The sequence below is a fragment of the Schistocerca cancellata genome, chromosome 5 (genome assembly GCF_023864275.1).
Source record: "Schistocerca cancellata isolate TAMUIC-IGC-003103 chromosome 5, iqSchCanc2.1, whole genome shotgun sequence".
Classification (NCBI taxonomy): Eukaryota; Metazoa; Arthropoda; class Insecta; order Orthoptera; family Acrididae; genus Schistocerca; species Schistocerca cancellata.
Genome location: NC_064630.1, coordinates 277,896,882 through 277,923,530, shown reverse-complemented (window position 1 = coordinate 277,923,530; position 26,649 = coordinate 277,896,882). Strand labels below are relative to the sequence as shown.

The 26,649-nt window shown below is 40.0% G+C and overlaps 1 protein-coding gene across 2 annotated transcripts in view; it reads right to left on the bottom strand.

Annotated features, from left to right (window-relative positions):
* The window catches only part of LOC126187650 (trans-Golgi network integral membrane protein TGN38-like), a 65,233-nt gene extending 54,861 nt beyond the window's left edge, over window positions 1-10,372 (bottom strand). Inside the window, exon 1 of one of the 2 annotated variants that reach the window (XM_049928858.1) lies at window positions 9,788-10,372. In XM_049928858.1, the coding sequence (XP_049784815.1) occupies window positions 9,788-10,232 (445 nt within the window). In that variant the 5' untranslated portion in view covers window positions 10,233-10,372. The remainder of the gene's footprint in view (window positions 1-9,787) is intronic. The other variant, XM_049928859.1, reaches the window with a different exon arrangement.
* Between the last annotated feature and the right edge of the window lie 16,277 nt (window positions 10,373-26,649).

Here is a 26,649-nt window from a genome sequence, read left to right as displayed (position 1 = left end):
ACCGACACACAATACATTCCAGCATCTTACAGAGAACGTTGGTGAGGTTGATGAGTCAATAGCTATCCACATCAAGCTGATTTTTATCGGGTTTCAGCACTGAAATGATGGTGCTCTCCCGCCACTGCGATGGAGAGACGCCATTGCACCAGATCCAGTTGAACATGACGAGGAGATATCACTTGTAGTCAGATGAGAGGTGTTTAATCATCTGACTGTGGATCCAATCTGGCCCAGGAGTGATATCGGGCCAATGTGGAAGGGTACTGAGGAGCTCCCACTCTGTAAATGGGGCGTTATTGGGCTTACTGTGGCTTGTAGTGAATGAGAGGACTTTCCTTTCCATCCACTGTTTGAGGGTGTGAAAAGCTGGGGGGTAGTTCTCTGACACAGAGGCTCGAGCATAGTGCTCATTAAAGTGCTCGGCAATCGCATTGGCATTGGTAGAGAGCACACAATCGGATGTTAACACCAGGGCCACCTATTGGGGTCTGGTACCCGGAAAGACGTCTAATCTTCGTCCAGACTTGGGAAGGTGACATAGGGCACCCAAGGGTCGACACGTACTTCTCCCAACACTCGTGCTCCTGTCGCTTTATAAGCAGGCGAACGTCGTCACAGAGCAACTTAAAGGCTATTAGGTGCTCTAGGGATGGGTGCTGCTTATGTTGCTGTATAGCTCACTGACGCTCTTTAATTTGCTTCGGCGACTTCTGGCGACCACCAAGGGACTGTCTTATGCCGGGAGCACCCTAGAGAATGAGGAATCGCGTTTTCTGCTGCAGAAATTACTGTTTTAGTGACCTGTTCAATCACAACATCAATGGTACCATGTGGGGGAGATTCAACGGTGACAGCAGAGTTGAAGGCTACCCAGTCTGCCTTGTTTAAAGCCCGTCTGGGTAGGCATCATGGGCATGACGCCAGGGCAGTGATAGGAAGATGGGGAAATGGTCACAGGTCGTCATGTGATCTCCAGTGGATGGATGGGAGAAGTCATGGCTTCAAATTGATAAATCAATGGCTGAATAACTACCATCAGCTACACTGAAATGTGTGCTGGCCCCAGTATTTAAGAGGCAGAGGTCAAGTAGGGACAGTAAATTTTCGACATCTCTGCCACTGCCAGTAAGCATGGTGCTACCCCACAAGGGCTTATGGGCATTAAAATCTCCCAAAAGTGGGAAAGGTTTAGGGAGTTCATCAATCAGTACAGCCAATACATTGCGGGGAACTGCACCATCTTGAGGCTGATATATGTTGCAGGCAGTTGCTTCCTGTGACGTCCGTATCCTGACAGCCACAGTCTCAAGAGTTTGGCAGGTTCACTACATAGTGAGTTCAGGACATAAACGTAAACTCCACCTGACACTCTATTACATTTGCTATGGTTCTTGTAATATCCCCTGTAGCCTCAAAGGGCAGGGGTCCGCATTGCCGGGAACCAGGTTTCCTGGAGGGCAATGCAGAAAGCAGGTGTAAAGCTTAACAGCTGCCGTAGCTCAGCCAGGTGGTGGAAAAAACCACCACAATTCCTCAGGACGATGGTGCGACTGTGAGACTGGGAAGACATGAAACACTCAATGAGGCAGTCTACGCCTCAGGGTCACCTGCTGCCACTGACTTATTTCCTAAACAGACCATATCCATTGTGTCTGAGTGTCTGGCGAGATCAAGGTCCTCAGAAGATGGCAGAATCTTCACCTACTCAGGCGCAGAGCTTGTAAGCAGCAGTGGTGTAGGTGCCACCGCAATTCCTTGGGTCTTGGGGGTCTTCTTTCTGGATTTGTCTCGCTGATCCTTGGGTTCCTCTGGCTGGGAGGGCTTCACCGATTCAGTCTCTGGGACTGAGGATGATTGTGAAGTCCTACAACCAGCTGCTTTTGGGCACCCTTGAAGGCCAAGATGAAGGCACCGGTGGCAACCTGATTATCCCTTGGACCCCGATGGACAAGCTGGACGAAATGAACTCCTCATCGTTCTAAGTTGGCGTGCAGCTCATCGTCAGACGGCAAAAGAAGGTCCCTGTGGAATATAATACCCTGGACCATATTTAGGCTCTTATTAGGCGTGATAGTAACGGTAACATCCCTCAGCTTGTCACAAGCGAGTAATGCCCATGACTGGGCAGAGGATGCCATTTTTATCAAGACTGACCCTGACCGCATTTTGGACAAGCCTTCCATCCCCCCAAACTTGGCCTCTAAATAATCTACAAAAAAATGAGGCTTCATCAAGACAAAGAAGTCTCCATCAGCTCTCATACATATGAGGTACCAGGGCAAATAAGGTTCGCTGCCATCCTTAACCTGGCATTCCCCCCAAGGTGAGGCCAGGGAGGGGAACGATTTAGGATCGTACTTCCTTGCACTGTACTGAGACTTGGAATGCTTAGGTACACTTCATTGCGCGTCACCCACCCTGATGCCACCCACTCCAACCATGGCCCTCCCCACAGGTGTCAACCAGGTGCAGCAAAGGCCACCTGGCAGGATCGCCATTGCCAGGAGTCCCATTGCCCCCGGGGTAAGGCGGCTACAACCGACAGGTTACATGGCGGCCCCACTACAACGGGCTGGCTACCTTGCTGGATATGAGGTGCAAAGAATTTCATGGTCATAATCGGCACAGAAAATGACAGTGCATAGTTTGTGGTGGAAAATGCACCCAGGAAGATGTCCTCGCTCAAGAGATGGACAAGATAAAAGAAAAATCTAAGACAGCGCTACCCATAATCCAGCAAGAGGCATACCAAGACCGTTTCCTGAAGTGGAAACAGCACTGGTAGTGATGTATAAATTGTGGAAGAAAATATTTCGAAGGACGCCATGTACAATAAGTAAAAGGTAAGTGAAAAATTTTGTGGATAATGTTCCGGAATTTTTTGAACAGACCTCCTATTTGCACTAAAAACATCATTTGTACAATTTCTAGTAATGAAAAATATTGTATGTTTTACTGTGATGAAATGGGACAGTAAAACATCCATTTTTTGATTCCTTTAAGAAGTATGTTTGTATTAGAGCAGAACAATTAAATTTCACATTTGTTATAGAGTTACTAAAGAATATGTGTTGTTTTCAATACGATTAGATTAGATTCAATTTCTGTTCCATAGATCCAAAAAATGAGATGATTCTTGTGGGTGTGGAACAGGTCAGAAAATATAAAACAATTGAATATAATACTTACTACCTGATCATTTATCAGGATATTGTCAAAACAGGTGAATACAATGCGGTTAACTGTAACAGCTAATATTTACAGAATTAACACACTGTCAGAATGAAACACTGTTATGCACTATTAATAAATTTATCATACACAAATACCTAATCTTGACTGTTGTGACCGAGTGCTGTAAAAACTGAAATCTAACAGATATTTTTGCTTAAGCTGGCTTAACAATCTCTGTTAAGATATTCATCTGTGGAGTACAAGTTGCCTATCAAAAAATCTTTCAGACTTTGTTTAAACCGTGCTTTATCTGAAACCAAGTTTTTAATGGTTGCTGGCAATTTACTGAAAATGTGTGTTCCGGAATATTGGACCCCTTTTTTGCCAAGGTAAGTGATTTTAGGTCTTTATGAACAGGGTCTCCCACTCAAACCTCCCTGATTTCAAGGACCCAGGAGAATAAAACCACAGCAGATACAACACTGAAAAATGCACCACACTGTAGAACATCTCAAAGAATTTATATTCCCGCATGAGAAGTGCCAAGTATCATTGCCACAGTGCAGCATGGTTGCATGAAGTGAAAATGGCGACTCCACAGCAGTGCGCGCAAGCAGTAGTGTGGTTTGCAGACACAAAATCACTGATTACTGTGCAAAGAAATTATCGCTGTATGTATGAATGTGATCCACCGGATGTGAAAACAATTAAGGAATGGTATATGAAGTTTCTGGCAACAAGAAGTGTTCTGAAACATTCTGGCGGTGCACGTTACAGAGTTTCAGAAGAGACAGTAGAGGACATCAGACAAACATTTCTCAGAAGTCCACATAAGTCAATTCATCAGGCATCTAGGCAAATTGATGTACCTCAATCAACATTGCATCGTGTAGTTCACCAGCGTCTTCATATATCTGCTTACAAAGTGCAAATTCTGCAACATCTGATGCTGTACGACAAACCACGCTGACAACAATTTGCTGCGGATATGCTGCAGCATATTGATATGGATGCCAGCTTCCTTAAAAGAGGTTTATTCTCAGATGAGGCAACCTTTCACCTATCAGGATGGGTTAATAGGCATAGCCTAATGTTCGGATTTGGGGTTCACAAAATCCGCACGTTGTCACTGAACATATTCGTGATAGCCCTAAACTAAACATTTATTTGCAAGTTCTGCCATATGGTAGGTACGATAGGCGATAATGTCTCTATCAACAAAACTTTCAAGTCCAGGTACGTTAGGAACTCCCGTACCTCCACGTACAATGGCTACAGTGAGCCAACGATTACCATGATCAAAAGTATCATTAATGTCAATGCTAAAATTAAGTCTACAACCACAGAAAACACAAGGTCCGACGACAAGTGCAGTAGCAGCAACACTCTTAACTGGTATGCGGTTGTTCTTGTCTCCAGATGTTGTGGTGAACTCGATGTTTTTTCCCCCTGGGTCTTTGAAATCTGGGAGGTTTATCTGGGACACCCTGTAGGATTCTTGGACTGTTCTTCCTTGCAGAACAAACAGTGAATGGGTCAGTGTATCTGGACATGTCGGAGCAGTTTGTGTACCCGCAGATACAAGACTTGCAACCCAACATCATTTTTCAACAATATGGAGCTCCACCGCATTGGTCAATGGCTATTCACAAGTTCCTGGATAGGAAATTTCCCAATCATTGGATCGGACATGGAGGACCTATTGTCTGGCCACCACATTCATCCAACATTATGCCGCTTGTTTTCTTCATGTGGGGATTCATGAAGGACCGCATGTATGCGACCAAAGTGGACAATATTCCTACGCTGCGACATCATATCACTAATGAGATTGCAATAATAACAAAGGAAATGTTACAAAGAACTTGGCAAGAAACTGAATATAGACTAGATGTTCTTCAAGCTACAAATGGTTCACATGTAGAGGTGTAGTGATGATAAATAAATAAATTCTTTGCGGTGCTCTACAATGTGGTGCATTTTTCATTGTTGTTTCTACTGTGGGTTTTTTTCCCCCTGGGTCTTTGAAATCAGGGAGGTTTGTCTGGGACACACTGTAGATTGTTCTTATTCCCAGTATTGATAATATGTATTGAGCTATTGGTTGGAAATAGAGACGTATTACTTGCAGCAAATTTCATTAAGGAGTAAATATACTGAGAAGCAGTGGTTAGAATACAAAGTTCCTCGAACATGTTTCTACATTATGTTCTTGAATTTAAACCACAAATGATTCTTATCACACACTTGCGCACCCAAAACTTTTGCTCGGTTTGATGAGTTGCCCCAGAATATGACCCCATCTGACCCAAAGACTGGTTTGATGGAGCTCTGCATGCTGCTCTACCCCATACTAGCCTCTGTATCTTCAAATAATTATTGCAATATATATCCTTCTGAACTACTCACTGTATTCAGCTCTTTGTCTCCATCCACAATTTCTAACCCCACTTCCCTCAAATACAAATGCAGTAATTACCTCAGAATGTGTCGTATCGACGACCTCTTCTTCTAGTCCAGTTGTACCACAAATTTCTTCTCTCCACAATTCTATTCAGTACGTCCTCATTAGTTACATAACCTCGCCATCTAATCTTCATCATTATTCTGTAGCACCATATTTAAAAGGTCTCTCTTCTCTTTTTGTCTAAACTGTTTATAGTTCATGTTTCACTCCATGTATGGTTACAGTCCTTACCAATACTTTCAAAAAGGACTTCCTACACTTAAATCTATATTTGATGGCAAATTTCCTTTCTTCCGAAACTCTGTTCCTGTCATTGCTAGTCATGTTTTATATCCTCTCTACTTCGGTCATGTCCTTTGTTGTCTGACAGAATTACAATTTCAACAGCAAATCTCAACGTTTTTATTTTCCCCCTCCTCCCTACTCCAAATTATTATTTTTTTCCCCTCCTTTACTGCTTGCTCAATGTATAGATTGTATAACAACAGGAATAGGCTACAGCCCTGTCTCAGTCCCTTCTCAACCAATAGTTCCCTTGCATGCCTCTCGAATTTCATAACTGCCATCTGTCTTCTGTAGAAGCTGTAGATAGCTTTCCAGTCCCTGAATTTTACTCCTGCTACCTTCAGAATCTCAAAGAGAGTGGTCGACAGAAGTGTCCGATCCCATGTGTTTGCTTTTACCCGAGACGTAAGGGTGTTGTCGTGTGTGACGTCATGATGGCGCGGAGTTTCGTGGCGTGTTTGTAGATGTCGTCATGTTGTGGTTTGTTGTGCCCTCTGGTGGTATGTTCAGGGTTTTCGTTTGTGTTGTGTAGTGGGCTCAGTTTGCTATTGCTCATTATCAAGAATTGTTCGAGTGTCAGCTGTGTTTATAGTGGAATTCATTTCAGAGAGTTATCGATTTTGTGTGAAGGTTAATTTAGTGTTGTTCGCTGTACGTCGTGGGATAATTTTAGTAAAATTAATCAGTTGTTTTTGCTCAGGAATGGATATGACGGATAAAATTAACACTGTGCAGGTCAAGGGATGTGTCCGATTCCAGATGATATTGTGTTTAGTGGTATATGGGTAGTTTCGTGATGTTGGTTTTTTTCGTCGTTTTGTGTGGTTTTGTATGGGGGTGGGTGTCTAAATTTGTTTATATTTAGTTTGCACCCACCCAAAAACACCCCATTTTCTGTACTTGTCCTGTTAGTGTCATTAGGCTATTTGTGGAAAGTGTGTGTGTTTGTTTTTCGATGTATTTTCGTCCTCATAATATGTACGTAATGACTTTATATGTGCCATATTGGAATTGTGGTTTATGGTTGTTTCTGTCATAGTCTATTTGTGACATCATGGGTCAAAGCAGATGGGCGGGATCAGACGCTTCCGTATTTCCTTAAGTCTAGAAATGCTATAAGAGTAGATTTGCCTTTCCTTAACTTATCTTCTACGGAACAGAGAATTTATTGTAACATAGGCCTATCTTAGAAAACTTGTCCTCTGAAATGGTTGTTCAAGAGCATGCTTTTTTATTAGCAGATACCAAGGGTAAAATTCATGGTTACAAAGGAATTGCAGTATTCTTGTGTGCATATTATATAATGTACGTAATTTTGGACTCTACAGCAAAAAATTTACTAGTAAACAGATTAGAAATCATAAGAGTTTTGTTTCACTCTTTGTGCACTGGGCCAGCTGAGTTTGTAACAACATTCTGAGTGAGAGTTAAATGGTAACTGACCCGTGGGTATGAACTAGCTGGTCCTGGGATCAGTTGTGGAGACCACTGTGGCTTTGGTAATCGGGAAAGAAGTGCTATAGGCTTCTTTTTTTTCTTAAAAAAGGTGGGGGTGATCTCTGACTGATCCAAAATTTACACCTTATAGTCAATTTGGCTTTCACGGATGTTTTGTGAAGACTAAAAAACAAAGTGACAGTGTGGTTTGTTTCATAAGTTGAATTTTAAGCCTCCCCAAAACTGGATGGCTGTCGGCTTCCAATTCTGAGAATAGCAAAGATATTCCATGCACAATAGGCCCTACAGACCTACCTCATAGAACCCTGTGGTATTTGAACAAACTGATGAGCTGACTGACGTATCAACAACCATCTTAAGCTGTTGGATTTGGTAAAATGAAGATGGAACATTGACACTACGTATTACACGCTGATCTGGAGTTTCAAGTGATGGATGAGAAAACAGCAGTAATGTGAATCTCAGCTCTCTCTCCGTTTGTTGAAGAAGAGTCAGAAGGCAGTAGTAGCACCCATATTGATGCTGTGTTCTATTTTTTTTAGAATATGTTTAATTTAATACAAATCCACATTACTTACTAGTCAATAGAGTAAAATTTAATGTTATGTAAGAAAAGTTTTGTGATTACATTTATAATTTTCTAGGTTTTTTTAACAAACTCAAAAGAAATAATCATTGAGATATGAAATCATCTTCAACCATAGAACCACCCGAAGGAAGTGTTACAATAACTGTAGCCTAATGTTAACCACATATGATTCAAAAATAACCTATTCAACACTTTTCACTAAAGAAAAGTAAAACTGCAAGCAAATTCAGAAAACCCACATCTGATAATTGACAAGTCACTGATGAGTATTTTGACACCCATCATGTTGGCTCCATAAATTGTGAAAACTCTATTTTTAACTGTCTTTAATACAGAGAAAACAGTAAAATATATACAGTTACACATCTGGAGTGATATTTGGGGGAACACTAGCCAAATTAGTTGTAAAAAAAGTAGAGGGCAGGCACAGTGGTTAAAGAACTCTTCAGGAAATGTAAGGGACACAAAGCCCCACTTAACAAATTATTTAGTAAGGCTTATCTGGAAGGACGCACTACCAAGTATGATTAATACTGAATAAAGTCAAGATTCAAAGAAGACCTGTGCACTGTGTCGTGTGTGCTTAGCCGGTGCAACACTTTCATTGAGATTCCCATCCAAATCCACTGTTATTTTTGCATCCCCAAGATGCTTCTGGTTAAAATTATGTAAAAATAAGATTCCACAAAATGTCAAGCAAGGCACCACTTCTTATAATATCACAATACGATCATGACTCGAATAAGCGAATTCTAGCCTAAATCTATGGTCATCAACAATTTCCTCATTGACACTATTTGCAAACAAAATAGTAGTATGCTGGGGGGGGGGAGGGGGGCTGGCACACAGAAATGATAGTGGTACATGCCGTTCCCCATGCCATCACACCATAAGAAGGCTTCTGAAGTACAAATGTAAATCTATAATGATGCTTTCCAATCCTTCCGTAAAATTCAACCAAATAATTCACAGGACAGTCGAGTCTTTCCGGTTATATCTGTGAAAGCCACTGTCTCTGTTTTATAATTAATGACTGAAATTTTCTGCTACTCCTCCATGCTTTAGAGTATTGTCCACATATCTATTAATAATAGCAGTATTGACATGTTAAAGGTACCAGTACTTTAATGCAATTGGTGTATGGGCGCATCAATGATCTGAAATGTCAAATTTTATTTTTATTAAGAGATCTACTATAAACATGTCTGAACAAGTAAGTTGCCTGGGAGCAAGTGAAGATGCAAATTATGCATTCTTATGCTATTATTTCACACACCTGTCTTGAAACATGTAGGAACATTTTTATGCATTTATCCGATTGATTAGTTTTGTTGATTTACACTCTGCTATGGCTGATTCTTAGGTTATCTTTTAAGAATGAGAAAATTTTCTCGCACTGTTGCCTGCACGACTGCAGCTTCCTAATTCTGTATCCTACTTATTAATTTTAGTAATTTCTTGGAACTTCTGCTCGTAATCGTCAGCACTTGTGAACTATGAGGCTCTAGTTACGACATTTAGTTCCTTCAACCAGTGTCCATAATAAAATAACATGTAACGAAAATAGTTCGAATCATTCCACCCATAGGAACGTACTAATTATCACAGGTTCCCTCCCTTCTGGTCCCCCATATAGTCGGTAACTTGTCATCCGGGAATTATTGTTAACTAACAAAGAAACAACAATACAAAATAGGATCCTTACGTCAACATATACATTTTCTCTGAATTACGAGAACGAAAACAACATAAGATTGTGGTGGTCTGTAGGATCATCCAGATACTATCAATTCTGTATGTATTGTACTTACTTAACGCTAATAAAATGCTGCAGATAGGATTAACATGCTCCATAATATCCAGACAAACTCGTTCACATGTGTTCTTATCGCGAAATTGCTGATTGTATATTACTACACTATTATTCATATTTCCCAGCGGGGAATTCAACATCATTTCTTGAAAATGTTCACAAACATCTGTATCGGATTGCTTTTGGACTTCTTCAAAGACTTCACTTTCCGGTACCCCGCCAGGAAACTGCTGAGAAAACACTTTCAGACCGAAACATAATAGGGTGTCTTGCTCCAAAAAACTGTTTTTTGTTATGTCATCATACACTTCCTGGCATTTTTTAAATATGTTCTCAACATTATTTAAACCATCAGGACGCTGACGGGGTTGGGGTATACCAAAAATACAAGTACACGCACAAAACATTAAAAGGTGTACGGAATACAAAAACAAAGTCTTCATTGCTGATACTAAACACTTCAAACGAGATACCAATACAAACTTCCCACTCTAACTCACTTAGCTAAACACTGCAGAGTGCAGACAGTCCAGAACACCGCTTTTCACGCCAATAACAAATACAACTGTTCTTCAGTACGCCAACATTTGAAAACAAGTAGACTTTACTGTCTTGAAATTACCCAGCAGCAATGACTTCGACAGAGATTGTGAACAACGAAAATTTATTTAGTAAATTTAGTACCGTGCAGTTAATCGCAGAACTACATGTAATTTTATCTCTAGTGCTTTTAAAACGCTACTCCTGAAATTTTCAAGAACGTGAATAAAGTCCAGTCTCGTCGGTGGTGCCACACCTGCTTTCTGCACATGGTCGGTAACTAGTCATCAGGGAATTATTGTTTACTAACCAAGAAACAACAATACCAAATAGGGTCCTTACGTTAATAAACATTTTATGTGTAATTATGTAGTAAGCAAATCAATGGGAAAAACGTTAAAACGTTGCTGCACTCTTCCTAGGACCCAGAACTGTAAAATCTTAGTATGATTCACGACTTGAAACCAGCAATGTATGATAACATTTGCCGTAGCTACTTTTGTCAACATTTCAACCTTAGCAAGAGAAAGCTTTTTGTGGTTTATTTCCACGCTACTTTTCATATACTTTCAGTCAAACTGGAATGAGCGTGATATGGAAGTGTTTTGATTATGATATGCCCCTACGCCATAGGCAGTTCGCGGATCTGGTAGCGAGTGTCTTTTTTCTACACGTTCTATTAACACCACTTCATTCATGCTATGTTCGAATTTCGCTGAAGGAACATTTCTCTCTATGAAAAAAATATCAGTTTTCTCTGCATTGTTGGAGTTTTATGTTGAGGTATGGCAACTTGTCCCATTGCTCCTTGCTACTGTCGGATTCTAAGCAATATTTTGAAGCAGAAAATCAGAAAAATATACCCATTTACTTTTACTATTGTTGAAATATAATGAATATTTCGATGCAGAAAAACAGAAAACCATTTCCTAAAACATAGTTTTCCTTGCAATAGTGACCTTGCTTTTTGGAACAAAACAGCAACAAACTGTTTGGAATTAAGTCACAAGCCAAGTCAGTTTGGATGACGGTTGTCGTCCAACCCTTCCTCATCTGTCCTTTTGTTGTGTAATCCATCGAGCCTTTTGTCAATGCATGACATACATTTACTCTCTTTTGTCTAGCCACTGGCTTTCGACTACAGCTTCAGTTAATGTAACGAGCTGAGTTTAGGGAGTACAAACAAATTTAAGTGATTTTTATGTGGTTCGCAACATGAGAAAAGGCTGAACTTTATAGCAGATCACAACACTGTATTACCATTGAAACTATACATAAATGCTCTGAAATGAAATACGTTTATGAAAAGTGTATCTTTTATGTACATGTTCTCTGCTGGTGACAGCAGGAAATTCCATTGATACTGTCAGAAATTTTATTTCAGTGGGTAGACTGTCAAAGCCTTACAGCTGTATGTTTTACCACTTTCTGTACCTAAGTTAAATATTCATTAAAGGATGTCAATAATGAAGATCATTTTTCTTTACAGTATTGTACTTATGAGTACCACTGTTACTCTCTAACTGAAGTGAACTTTTGAAAACGGATTTCATAAGTGAATAATTGTACTGTGAGGCAATGGTTAATATTCCCAGCTGCTTAAAGAGAAACTGGTTTAATGTACATGTGTAAAACTCACACATACTTCTAATTATTTGTTTTTTCGATGAATAATTTTTACCTATTTGAGGTGTTAATCCTGAAAATTATCACATAAGACATCAGTGAATGAAAATATGCAAAATAACTTACTGACTTCCATATTCAGGAAGTTAGCTATTACTCTTACAGTAAAAATAGACAAACCCAAATCCTTTAGCAGATCTACACTGGTATCCAAAATTAAAGCAACAAACCGTTATTTCTCTGTCCTGAGTCTAATTCACTACATAATCATACAAATTGTCAACCACATGTCAGTACGATCTTGTCCTGCATGGAAGATGGCACTCCGGTCAACGGAGAACCACGCCAATCATGACGTCATGGCACCTATGAAACGAGGTAGTGTTTGCTGGGAAGTCCCACATCCACAATCTCAGCGTACAAGGTCACAGACTGTGCAGTACGGCACAAAGAAGATGTCTACCAGACTCTCTGCAGCGGAGGGTCATAGAAAAAACGGAAGCAGGACAGTTGCAAATTATGTGGCCTGATGGCTTAGTGTGAATAGTTCTGTTGTTTCTCGGATGCGGCGACAATTTATAGAGACCAAAACTGTATTCTGAAGACCAGGGCAGGGCCGACAATGTGTTACTTCAGAAGAGAGGACCCTCATTTGGCCGCAAGGGCACAACTGTACCACCTCAGTACTGCAAGGCAACTGACGTGTGGGCTCGCAGCATCCGCTGGGCGTGTTGCATCGAGGCAAACAGCGTGCAAAAGGCTTCGGCAGAGTGGCCTTTATTGTCGTAGACCCGCTACATGTCTACCTCTGACGCATCTTCACAGAAGGGAACATCTAGAGTGGACTTCTCAGCATGTCATCTGAGTGGTCAAACAGTGGGTCAATGTTGTTTTCAGAGATGAGCCCCGATTTAGTCTGGAGAGTGATTCTCGAGGGATTTGCATCTAAAGGAAACGTCGAACATGATTTAGAGACCCAAACATTGTGGAAAGAGACCGATATGGAAGAGGATCCCTAATGGTGTGGGCAGGGATTATATTTATCACTCGAACCCTTCTTCATGAAATTGTGTGGGTGAATTGGCAAGGTTTACCTGCTATCAGGTATTATGATGAGATTTTGGGACCTCATTTGCGGCTGTTTCGATGTGCTGTGGGCCAAGACTTCCTATACATGGATGTAACGCTCGGTCTTATAGAGCATGGGTGGTTGGTATTTTCTTGAAAACAGAATATATTGCATTCATGGCGTGTCCTGCTCACTCTCCTGTTTCAGTTCCATGGAGCATGTCTGAGATACACAAGGGAGATGTGTATCAGCATCCACCAGTCACTTTTCAAGACTGCAGGCAGCTCCACAGAAAGAATGGGCATTATTGCCTCAATATGAGACTGATGGCATCATTCACAGGATGCACCATCGTTGTCAGGCCTGTGTTGCTGCCAGAGGGGGTCACACCCCATATAGAGCACCTTAAGCAGCTGTCAGAATGTATCCACAAATCCATTCAGTTGGAAAAAACGAAGAAAGTTTTTTTGTCTGCCATTATGCATGTTGCAATTGTTTATGTTCTGAATTCTTTGCAATGTCCCTACTTTAATATCACCTGTATCTACAGTTTTGTGTCAAAATAAAAGCAACCTTGTAAAATTTCCGTTTGTTGCTTAAGTTTTGGACACCAGTGTATTATATGTTTCTCCTGTTTAAGCTTTCATCAATAACCACACCTAATAAATTCGTTTTCTGTTTAGTATTTCTTGTTGTTATACTAGGTTAACAAGACGTGGAACGTTCGTAAACTGTGATTCTTAAATGTTTAAAGTTAACCCAATCGTGAAAAATGAGTAATGACTTGCTCAAAACATTTTTTTTCTGTTGATGCTTCTTAACTCATGTTCACAACGTTGCTTTCATCTTCTGCAAACAAGATTAACTTAAAATGATAGATCATTAACATAACACAAGAGTAGTAGTGTACCAGTGTTCGAATCCTGTGGGAATCCTATTATAGTTTCTCCCTATACAGATAATGGGGTGTCCCTCTTTGCTTGACTTGAACAGCCTACAGAAAAACTATACACCACAGACAACTATAATCAAACCTGAGGAAATGCACATGAAGCATTAAACTATCTGTGTTACAATTTACACACACATTATGGATCCTCAAGGTACATTAAGGAAGTGTTACCTCTGGGGATTGTGACTACATCAGCTTTAACTTTGTGGCAGAAATAATTGCATTACCCATGACCTATGAGGAGGGGTGCTATTTAGACTCGAAAAGGAATTGATAAACGCACTTGGCACATTACTGAACAATTAGTGAAGTCCAGGATCTACTGTAATAAGAATCCACTCAGAAAATACGAAATAATTGAAATAAGTAAAATGAAATTTATTAATAAAATGTTATGAAAAATCAAACATTACCATGACATTCCTAGAGACTACATGAGGCCTGATAATTACATCTTACTCAGTCTCCTCTCAAATGAAACAGTGGAGCGAGGTACACATATCAGTCTGCACCATGCTGAAATCAGACCATGATAGATAACAAACTTTGCATCTCAAAACTTCCTGCCATCCTATGAAAAAAAGTGTGTCAACAACTAGGCGTCAGCACATGTGGCAACATACACTGATGATGTCACTGGATAACATAATGGGTTTTCACCCGTCCCCTGCTTGTCCCCTCTGACCTCTCACACCCCTTCCCTTTCCACTCCCCTCCCTCCACCAGTCTGGGAATTGGTAGGAAAAGTTGTCTATGCTGAGCTATTGGTGTGATGGGATCTCTTTATTTCATCAATTTTTTTCTTGGGGTGGGGGGCGTGATGTGCAGTCGTTACCCCATTGGAAGAATTTTGCAATGCCACACGAAATTAGCAGACAAAACTCATTCACTCATCAGCTTCATTGGTGTGCACGATGTTTTCAATTGACATGATGTTGGTGCCAGACAAAGAGGACTTTAGTAATTAAAACTTCCGGGCTAAGAGGCCGTGGTCCAACAGTAGAAATACTTCTCCCTGACGTTTCGTTGCCAGCTGTGGGTAACATCATCTGAGGTGAGTCTACGAGTAGTATGTTTCAGTCGTAGACTCATCTCAGATGATGTTGCCCGGAGCTGGCAACGAAACGTCAGGGAGAAGTATTTCTACTATTGGACTATGGCCTCTTAGCCCAGAAGTTTTAATTACTGAAGACGCCGGCCGTGAAAGCCTACACGCTATGAAAAGAGGACTTTAATAACAATATTACCTGTGAGCATGCAGCTGAGGTCTGCGTCCATAGCTTCCTACATGAGGTTTGGAAAGAAATGATAATGGAAGATTTTTAAAGCCACATTTGCATGCTGAGCTTTTATTAGCAGAAAGCGTAATTACAAGTAATAAAATAAATAAATAATTTGAGCCATAGAGATAGACCACGGCTGTATAAATGTACGCAGGCACTGGAAACATTTGAAGATTTTTTTATAATCAGATTATTGGCAGAATAAGAGGCACCTTTTGTTTTCTAGGTCTTGTCCAGATCGGACGTATTTTGGCACACCGCTATTGACACTACATTATTTTATTAATACATTCACGAGTTGCAACAAAATGGCACTCGTAATTGCATAATGCAAGCCTCTATGTAAGTGTCGTAATTTAAGTGTGCTTCATTTCAGAGTATACTGTTATTACTAACTTATGTATGTTTTATTTTGTATCTTTAATTATTCTAAACAGCCGACCAGTTGCAATGGATAAAGAATTCTTTACCTAGGTTTCGACAAATGTAAATTTGTCTTCTTCAGAAGGTGGCCTAAGGACAATGAACATCATAGCTTACACTAGAAAAATATGAAACTTAAGTCAAGAATAGATTTTTAACACAAATTAGAGAGCTCTTGCATTACAGAAATATGAGAACGACGACTGGTAATTGATCTTGCAGAGCTCACAACCGACTGAGTGTAATCAGCCAGCGTAGTTACTCTGCGACCAGGGCAGGTGGCGCTCATGGCGCGAACCATGTGCCAATTGGCATACAAAAGCAACATGTAAATTATCAGTATTAATAACGTCCTTAGATAAAGTAACAATAAAAAGAAGGAAGGCGTTTAACACTCCCGTTATAACAGTATGGGAGCCTTGGTACAATTAATGTAATTATACATCAAAAAGGCAGGTGGCGCTTACGCCGAGAGAATTACGCACAGTGGCATATGATTGATTACTTGTTCAGTAAGAAAACTTCCCAAAACTGTTCGACTTTGAGCAACAACCTCCCCACTGATAGCAAAGAAGCCAAAAAAATTCATTTCCATTCCTTTCTTGGGTAATATATCATATATGATAAAACGTCTTCTAAGGAAAAAATATAACTGTAACGTCTCCTTCTCTGCAGATAACAGTTTAAAAAGAAATCTTGTACATTCAGTAGAGATTGCCAGCGATTGGTTTTCCAATTCAGGTGTTTACAAACTAACCTGTAATAACTGTCCTTCATATTATATTGGTCAAATAGGCAGAGCTGTGAAAACAAGATATAAACAACACCTATTAGGTAAAAAAGGAGCGAATATACATAGCTCTACTTTTGCTGAACACCTCTTGATAGCCGGTCATACACCTAAACAGTTAGAAGACACTGTTATCCTACACAGAGAAGTCAAAGGGCGTAGATTAGATCTGTGGGAAGAGTTACAAATTTTTAAACATCTAGAGCTCAAGGACGGTAATATACTGAACGACCAGTTGAACCTTACTTGAAGACAATTTTTCGAAGGCTTTAAACCTGTACTGTTTATGGTATAACATTAATGCTGGTAACCTTAGTGGTCTATTTCCTCAGGAAGCTACGATGCACCTTCAATGCTTTAAGCTCACTACCCTTTATGTAATGTGGTTTTCTCACGATGTATGGCTGGCACTACATCGGACCTTATGTGATTTTGTCTGGCTCTAAAACGTTGGTTCCCTGCGAATGTGTATTAACTGGATTGTGTACCAGGGTTCATAATTCTGTCTTAAGAGCCATTATTGTCAATTTTAAATTTCTGACATATACACCGTTTGTGGGCTTCACTGACATAGTAATGTAATTTTTATATTTTGGCTGTATATGCCACTGTGCGTAATTCTCTCGGCGTAAGCGCCACCTGCCTTTTTGATGTATAACTACATTAATTGTACTAAGGCTTCCATACTGTTATAATAGGAGTGTTAAACGCCTTCCTTCTTTTTATTGTTACTTTATCTAAGGACGTTATTAATACTGATAATTTACACGTTGCTTTTGTACGCCAATTGGCACATGGTTCGCGCCATGAGCGCCACCTGCCCTGGTCGCAGATTAACTACACTGGCCGATTACACTCAGCCGGTTGTGAGCTCTGCAAGATTCATGTACTAATTTATATTTACGTGAAAAACTGTAATTCTAGGGCTATATTTAAATTTTGACAAATGGATCTATGCCGACATTCGTAAAAACGGCGATGGTACATTAGTCCTTACTAATGTAAAATTGTAAGTACCAGTCGTCGTTCTCATATTTCTGTAATGCAAGAGCTCTCTAATTTGTGTTAAAATCTATTCTTGACGTAAGTTTCATACTTTTCTAATGTAAGCTATGATGTTCATTGTCCTTAGGCTACCTTCTGAAGAAGACAAATTTACGTTTGTCGAAACCTAGGTAAAGAATTCTTTATCCATTGCAACTGGTCGGCTGTTTATAATTTTATTACGTGGAACCGTTGCTGTTGTGCAGCTATGTTTAAAATATTGTTGGGTAACTTGGAATGTCAAAAGCTTCCGTACTTCTAAGCAAAAAGTCGTCCAGCTCGATCCACCATCGTCTTCGGGTGCTGTCTTGTTATGAAGTCCCATTTTAGTGAAAACACAGAGAGAAGAAACACAGTTAAAATACATGAACGGACCTTTAACTAAGAAAAAGCCATGCTCAAGCGCCGAGAGTTTGTAGGATATTTAATATTCCTTTCTATACTTCACCACATTGTCTCAATACAGGAACAAACGAGCTAAAATTAAACTGACGATTTCGTGTCTGGACACATTGTTATATATACTATACTGTCTTCCTTTTGTTACATGTTTATTGGTACTACAAGCTGGATACGTGACCCTATTATTGGAGTACATTGAAGTAAGACCAGTTGTATGTCGACACCTGAAATTATGCTGCAATTGTGGATACAAGGTAAGGCACCAGCAATCTTGTCCAAGCGCTTTGTATTATTGTAGCTTGCTTGGTAGATTTATCACAGTTTTCTGTTTCCATAGCAGTGATTTTTAAGCTACATCATGGTTTCCAAAATTATTTTCATTATTCATACAATGCCACAATACAGTTTTATCATTTCACGATATGGTCGGCGTTAGTCCTGTGTGACGTAATATGGCTTGCAGCCATTAGTGTTCAAAATTCCATCATTACTTATGACAATTATTTTCTTGTTCAGACATTGTCGCACAGTGATATTAATTTTTAAATTTATTCTGATTATGCACACGAGTTAACATTTTTCTTGTGTCATACATTACATGTGGCATGGTATTGAGAAGAAAATAATTAGCAAAGATGGAGAACCAGAGACTGCAAACACAGATGCAATCAGACTCTGAAATGCTATCAAATAATGAAAGTGACATTAAGGTCATTGACTATTCTGTTGACACAAATTTAGAAAATAGACTGTTCACCAGTAATATGCCTAAATCTAGTTTCAAACCTACTTTGGTGTCTGACACCATGTAGTAGCAGTAGTAGTATTAGTTGTAGTAGTAGTTTTATTCATCCATAGATGTCTTTTTACAAGGATAAAGGACATGTCAAAATTATTTACAAGTTTAGAACCATTTAAAATAAACTAATTTGTATACAAATACACTTACAGACTTCTAGTTAGGGACAATCATTAGATATACACCTGGTATACAATACTAATTTTACAAATAACTTATTACATAATGTAATGCCACACTGTTCACTGATATCTCACTGCCAGTCACTGCACACACTATACACACATTGCTTTGTAACACTTCACTCACTGTGCAGACACACACACACACACACACACACACACACACACACACACACACACACACACACACACACTGATGATCTCTGGGCCATTTTTGTACCAATTTGCTATCCTGAAAAACTGAGTCAGCATCCCTCTGTAATGAGTGAGATGTTGAGCTCAGAAAGAGGAAGAGGTGTTAGTACTGTGCTATGCATAGCTTGGGGGTAAGTTCTTCTAGAAAAGGAAAAAAGAACGAAAGAAACATAGTGTGAAGATGTAATACGGTATGTTGGATGTTTTATAATCATTATTATTATTTATTTGTGTAACTTTTTTAACCAAACCCCTACTCTCTTTTGTCTAAGTAATTCTTCAATGTATAAAACGTATTGCATAACAGGTACCTTTTAGCTGTCTTTTTAAATAAATGTATTTTTGTTGTTCCCCAAAAAAGAATGCCATAGCTAAGAACTGAGTGTACTTATGAATAGTATGCTACTAAAAGACATTGCATGTTACACACTGATGATAGGACTCTTAAGGGCATAACATGCTGATGACATTCTGTTTGTAAGTACCTTTGTGTGTTCACACCACTTAAACTGGGAATCAATATTCATTCCTAGAAATTTTGCATTGGTACACAGTCTATAGAGGTACCACCTACATTTAATTTAACATTGTCATTTTCCCTCTTCAAACTGAAATTCATGGCATTAGTTTTCTTTATGTTCAATTTCACGTTATTGCTTATTGACCAATTGTAAACTTCCTTCTTTTGCTATCTCTGCAAGGAGTTCTCTTGTTTCCTCAGTGACTATAAAATACTATTGGTCCTAATATGCTACCTTGTGGAACCCCTATATTAATGTATTTTGGTTCTGATAAGTGTTTTAATAAATGTTTAGATCTATTTGAAGTATGTGTTATCCCTAGTCTTTTTTCCCTATCTGCTAGGTATGATCGAAACCAGTCATTAGCTACCCCTCTTATTCCTGATGCTTCTAACTTATTTAATAGAATCTTGTGATCCAGAAATATGCCTGTGACACACTCATCTTTGTCAAGAACATCAAGTACAACTTTTGTAAATTCTACTACAGCTAACTCCGTATTTTTGCCACTTCAGAAACCAAACTGTGATTCGCTTAAAATATTGTATTTATTCAGGTTATTGATTAATCTGTCTTTCATAACTGCTTCAATTAATTTTGAGAATGGTGACAGCAGAGAAATGGGCTTGTAATTCTCTATGTCTTTTGCATTACCTTTTTTAAGCAAAGGTACAACTCTTACCTGTTTTAGCTGCTCTGGAAAGGTCCCTGATGTGAAGGATTCATTTATTATATTTGTTAAGGGGCCTTGTATAATCTCAATGCTTTGGTTCAGTACACACATTGGTATTTCATCTAAGCCTACTGACATTTTATTTCTTAGTTTTTGAACAGTTTTATTGACTTCATTCTCTGTGGTTGGAAGTAGCATCATTGTATTTAGTGCAACATTATTTACAGGTGTTATACACTCCTGGAAATTGAAATAAGAACACCGTGAATTCATTGTCCCAGGAAGGGGAAACTTTATTGACACATTCCTGGGGTCAGATACATCACATGATCACACTGACAGAACCACAGGCACATAGACACAGGCAACAGAGCATGCACAATGTCGGCACTAGTACAGTGTATATCCACCTTTCGCAGCAATGCAGGCTGCTATTCTCCCATGGAGACGATCGTAGAGATGCTGGATGTAGTCCTGTGGAACGGCTTGCCATGCCATTTCCACCTGGCGCCTCAGTTGGACCAGCGTTCCTGCTGGACGTGCAGACCGCGTGAGATGACGCTTCATCCAGTCCCAAACATGCTCAATGGGGGACAGATCCGGAGATCTTGCTGGCCAGGGTAGTTGACTTACACCTTCTAGAGCACGTTGGGTGGCACGGGATACATGCGGACGTGCATTGTCCTGTTGGAACAGCAAGTTCCCTTGCCGGTCTAGGAATGGTAGAACGATGGGTTCGATGACGGTTTGGATGTACCGTGCACTATTCAGTGTCCTCTCGACGATCACCAGTGGTGTACGGCCAGTGTAGGAGATCGCTCCCCACACCATGATGCCGGGTGTTGGCCCTGTGTGCCTCGGTCGTATGCAGTCCTGATTGTGGCGCTCACCTGCACGGCGCCAAACACGCATACGACCATCATTGGCACTAAGGCAGAAGCGACTCTCATCGCTGAAGACGACACGTCTCCATTCGTCCCTCCATTCACGCCTGTCGCGACACCACTGGAGGCGGGCTGCACGATGTTGGGGCGTGAGCGGAAGACGGCCTAACGGTGTGCGGGACCGTAGCCCAGCTTCATGGAGACGGTTGCGAATGGTCCTCGCCGATACCCCAGGAGCAACAGTGTCCCTAATTTGCTGGGAAGTGGCGGTGCGGTCCCCTACGGCACTGCGTAGGATCCTACGGTCTTGGCGTGCATCCGTGCGTCGCTGCGGTCCGGTCCCAGGTCGATGGGCACGTGCACCTTCCGCCGACCACTGGCGACAACATCGATGTACTGTGGAGACCTCACGCCCCACGTGTTGAGCAATTCGGCGGTACGTCCACCCGGCCTCCTGCATGCCCACTATACGCCCTCGCTCAAAGTCCGTCAACTGCACATACGGTTCACGTCCACGCTGTCGCGGCATGCTACCAGTGTTAAAGACTGCGATGGAGCACCGTATGCCACGGCAAACTGGCTGACACTGACGGCGGCGGTGCACAAATGCTGCGCAGATAGCGCCATTCGACGACCAACACCGCGGTTCCTGGTGTGTCCGCTGTGCTGTGCGTGTGATCATTGCTTGTACAGCCCTCTCGCAGTGTCCGGAGCAAGATTGGTGGGTCTGACACACTGGTGTCAATGTGTTCTTTTTTCCATTTCCAGGAGTGTATTTTTTTTGGGAAATTTTTGCTATAACTTCTCTGTAATACTTGAAAAATGCTCGTTTATATAGTTTGCGAAGTCCTGTGGATCATTTATTACTTTATTCCCCTCCCTTAGCAGTATATTATTCCGTGTTTGTTTGTCTCTCCCACTTTCGTTTTTTATAATGTCCCAGGCTACTTTGCTTTTATTTTCTGCATTTTATATTATTTTGTCATTAAATGACTATTTTGAAGTAATCAGCACCTTCCTATAGATCTTTTTGTATCTATTAGTTGGTTCATTGCTTTTGTTATTTGCTTATTTGTAGTTATGCACTTGGTCTTATTGCTGATGTGGGATGTCATGCCTAATCGTACTCTAGTTCTTCAAAAAGAATTCAGCATTTCAAGGTTCTGCATTGTGTTTATGCGGGATACATTACTGAAGACTTTGGAAGTCCCAAGAAAACAGACTTGTGAATTTAGATGTTGCTGCGTGCCGTATGTTAAAAAAATACAAATAAGATCTATTATTTCGACTCAATTGCTGACCTGCAGCTTCCAGAAGAATTACACTACTTCATTCGCATAAGAGATGTGTTCTACAATTTTCAACACTATCACGACTTTAACACATACCTGTGTGGTCATCTGTGCATTATGTTCCCACTGACGTTAATGAAGAATGGTATATAAGGAGGTGCATTAAGCATCCATTTACCAGTTGAGGTTCAGATGCGTCATACACTCTGATTTTAAAAGAATGATCGTCAGTACTACATACAAATTACTTTGCACCAATTGTTTTGTACACTGGGGACTAGAGTGTCGCGCTGATTGGGCTGAAGACATACAACAGAATACCAAATATCACAAAGGCTACCAATAAACTGCATCTGGAAATGAATGGTAAAAAAGAAATTGTAAAAACAGAACCCAGCGTATACAATACTGACCATTTGAAACAGTATGGAAAAGTGACTGAGCTATAAGCAAACATCAATTCACTTAAATCTGAAATAAGAAAGACAAATGCAACGACTGACTTTAACCACAAAGGTTCTTTAGGACGACTACTGGGTTTCATAATGGGACAGGTTGTGAAGAATAATTCTACTAAATTTTACGTGTATGATCAGACTGTGTATATATTCCTCATTGGTAAAATCTGTGTTCATTGCAACATTGTAAGAAACTTCTATCTCAAAGATAGACTGATTCACACAATTTCCAGATTCTTCCCCTCAGTTGGATCAGGATATAAGACTGTAGAGACTCCCACCAATGTTGTATACCTTCCAGTGACAATTCAGACACTGGACAATCTGGAGCAACGTATGGTGGACCAGAATAATAAACTTGTTGAGTTTCATGGTGAGGAAATCGTTGTACCACTACATCTAAGTCAGGATGGGCGTAAGGCATAAAACCAGTGCACAAAACTTACAGCAATTCACAGCAGAACCCCAATGTGATAACACATACAAGCTTTAAATTTGTTAAAACAGTAGATATGAAACCCTGCAATGGCATCAGTCAATATAACTGTCCCAGTAGAATTTGATGAATGAATTATATGCTAGGAATAATTCTCACAAAAGCCTTATGCTTCAGCCATATTTAACAACCTCAATGAAATTAGGACTGTTTTCCAGTATGAAGATACTTTAACCCCCCCATCCCCCCCCCCCCCCACCACACACAAGAGATTCATATATCTGAATGGAATATTTAAAAGAAAGGATGGTGCTTCTACAGTGAAATCGAAGCTTACAAGTAATGCTTCAGCACTCCTGTTTCAGGAGGCGCTGTATGAACTTAACAGCATTGAGACTGACTGTTCCTGTAGTGTAGGCATAACATCAACTCTTAAAACATATGTCTATGCTTCACCCTCGGATTTGAATGGTTCAGAAATTGCAGGATGGTACGTAGACGAGCCAGTGGGTAGAACAGTGGAAGAGTACAAACGATTTACTGCATGTGTACCTCTAAAACTGTTTGTGGGGTATTTTGAGGATATGCAGCGAATTATTATGAATGCTAAACATGAACTTATTCTGGTACGGCATGTGAGAAATAACCTCTGTTCGACTGGAGTAACCTAGATTCATCATATTTGCATTTCACACTGACAGAAGTGGGAATACAGCAAATGATTCTACAGCATTTGACATCTGCAAGTTAACTAAAGCCAGAATCTATTAGAATTCGAAATTCTATCTATATGACAATTTATTGGTACAGTGGGATGAAAATGTGTACAGTCTAGCATTTGATATGTATTCAAGATTTCGCACTTCTTACTTTGAAGCTGCTGAAGACAAATGATATCTACTCAGACTATGGAAATTTAAGGAGATGGCACCAGTCATCATAAGACTGCTAAAAACAGAACGACATAATTAAATCATGACCAGTAGATGTATGAACTTAATTTGAATCTTCAGCATATTTCCCAGAATGCTCTGCACATATGCGCTAGTTCTACATGACCAGTGTTTTTGCAGCTAGCTGTATAAATGAACAGGTGTTGTGTCATATCCAGAGCATTTTACAAGTGTGAACATCATTGCAGACATTCAATACGTCTATGATGATGAGTGCAGACAGTTCATATTTAATGATACTGCATTCATAGCGTTCGCAAAAGATGCCAGTGTAATAGAGACAATCTCAGCAACTATTTTATAGAGGAAGGCTCTCAGGATGTGATGTGTGCTAAAACATGGAGGAGTACAATGTGTTTAACACGTTTCTTCCATGACATTCAATGGGAAAATCCTGGTATATCCTAAAAGATACGGTGGCATTGCCTCGATTATTCTTCGTCTGTGTCAAAGGCAAGGAGAAGATCTCATGGATACATGGAATCTACACGTATGCAGCTATTCAAAACCTGGAATTCTGTGGGTGCCCTGCACTCCATCAGCTCAAGAAGACATATGGATATAAACAAACTAGTGGTGTGTCTGCTTCCTGAAATGTAAAATTACTTTGAACTTAAACAAAAAATAAATGTATTTTCTCACATTGTGTACTTTTAGCGATTTTACCTGCTCTCACTTTGATACGTGTGTAGGTGTAAAGCTTTGTCCAGTTTGTCCAGGTACTGTCTGTGGTTTTCTTCAAGCACATGTGATACAGTTTTAGATATGATTGCTATATGTCTTTGTAAGTGGATAGGATGATGTGCCACCTGCTCTCATAACCCAAAATGTGTAGCAAAATGAATTCATTTATTCAATTCACTTAGACAAAAATGCATACAAATGGTAGATAGATTTCAGTTCTTAATTTTTTAAAACATTTTGCATCTCTTTTAGTTATAGAAACATGAAAGAAGATAGATACAATTTGGTTCTTAAGAAGTTTTCATAAAATACTCTTTTATCACTGCAGAAATACTTTTTTACAATTACTATTACTATTACTATTACTATTACTAGTAACTATAACATGACAATAGTCCATGGTCCACTCAACACTAACACTGGTTGCATCCAGTGGACTTTAAAAATATTTTCAGTTTCGATGGACAGGAGACCAATAGTAGTACTGGTTGAGGCTATTTACAATTTCGATGGACTGGGAACTTATATGTACTGTAAAATCTAATCTGACTAATATAGCAACAGGTGGAACTTGACAATTACTCTGTTTACAAGTGCACTTGGTACATACAAGACGTACAGGGTATAAATATCTGTAAGTGATATTTTTTCATGACATGGATGTGTTTGGAAGTGACATTCTGATTACATAATATGGAAGGTGTATTTTTTTGTCAGCACACATTGTGTAGCTATGTACTCACATTTTTTCAGAGCACAGATGCACATGTACCACACACACACACACACACACACACACACACACACACACACACACACACACATTTACATACTTACATGTGAAGGGCTTAATTCAACAGTGGTACAAGTCCACTTTTGTTCATTCTGAGGTACAGAGTCCTAAAGTTGAATGAGCATTGAAAAATCTGCAGTTGAGATACCAGAAATATATAAGCATATGGCTTCTTGCTAGAGATGAACCCTTCTTTCTGTTTGTTTGGACCATTAATGTCAGAAGCATTACAGACAGAAAAGTGGAGGTAATGGACTTGTATCAGTATTGAAATAAGTCCTTCTAATGTACATGGTACAAAAATATGACAAATTGGTAACACTGTTCCACAAATATGTATACTATTCACGCCCACTATCACACTCACTCTCTCTCAATCTCACCATGTTCATCAAGTGAACTGTGTGAGTATAGGCGAGTTTCAAAACCATCCTCACAAACGACCTGCTTCCCATCATGGGAAGACAGTTCCACTTTAGACTGCAACACAGTGTACACCTTGTGTCCTGATAACTGATTACTAGTTTTCTGCACCATATACTGCAGCTACAGTGGAGCACTGCATACATTACTGTACAAGAACTGCGAGTAGTCTTCAGTCATGAGAGACGTTGATGTTGCAAAATGCACACTCTTCACTCACCTCTGGGTGGCACCTCCTAGTGTGCAATAGGCATACCTCTTTGATCTGAGACCAACAAACTCCACAATCAGGAGCCCACTCACCTCATCTTTCATAAGGCCAACAACCTTCTTGTTCTGTGGAACAATACTGTAATAGTTATCGACCATGTATGAAGACATGTTGAACGCATTAACATGGCCCCTTATTGCTTCATATGGATCATGTGATGGAACATC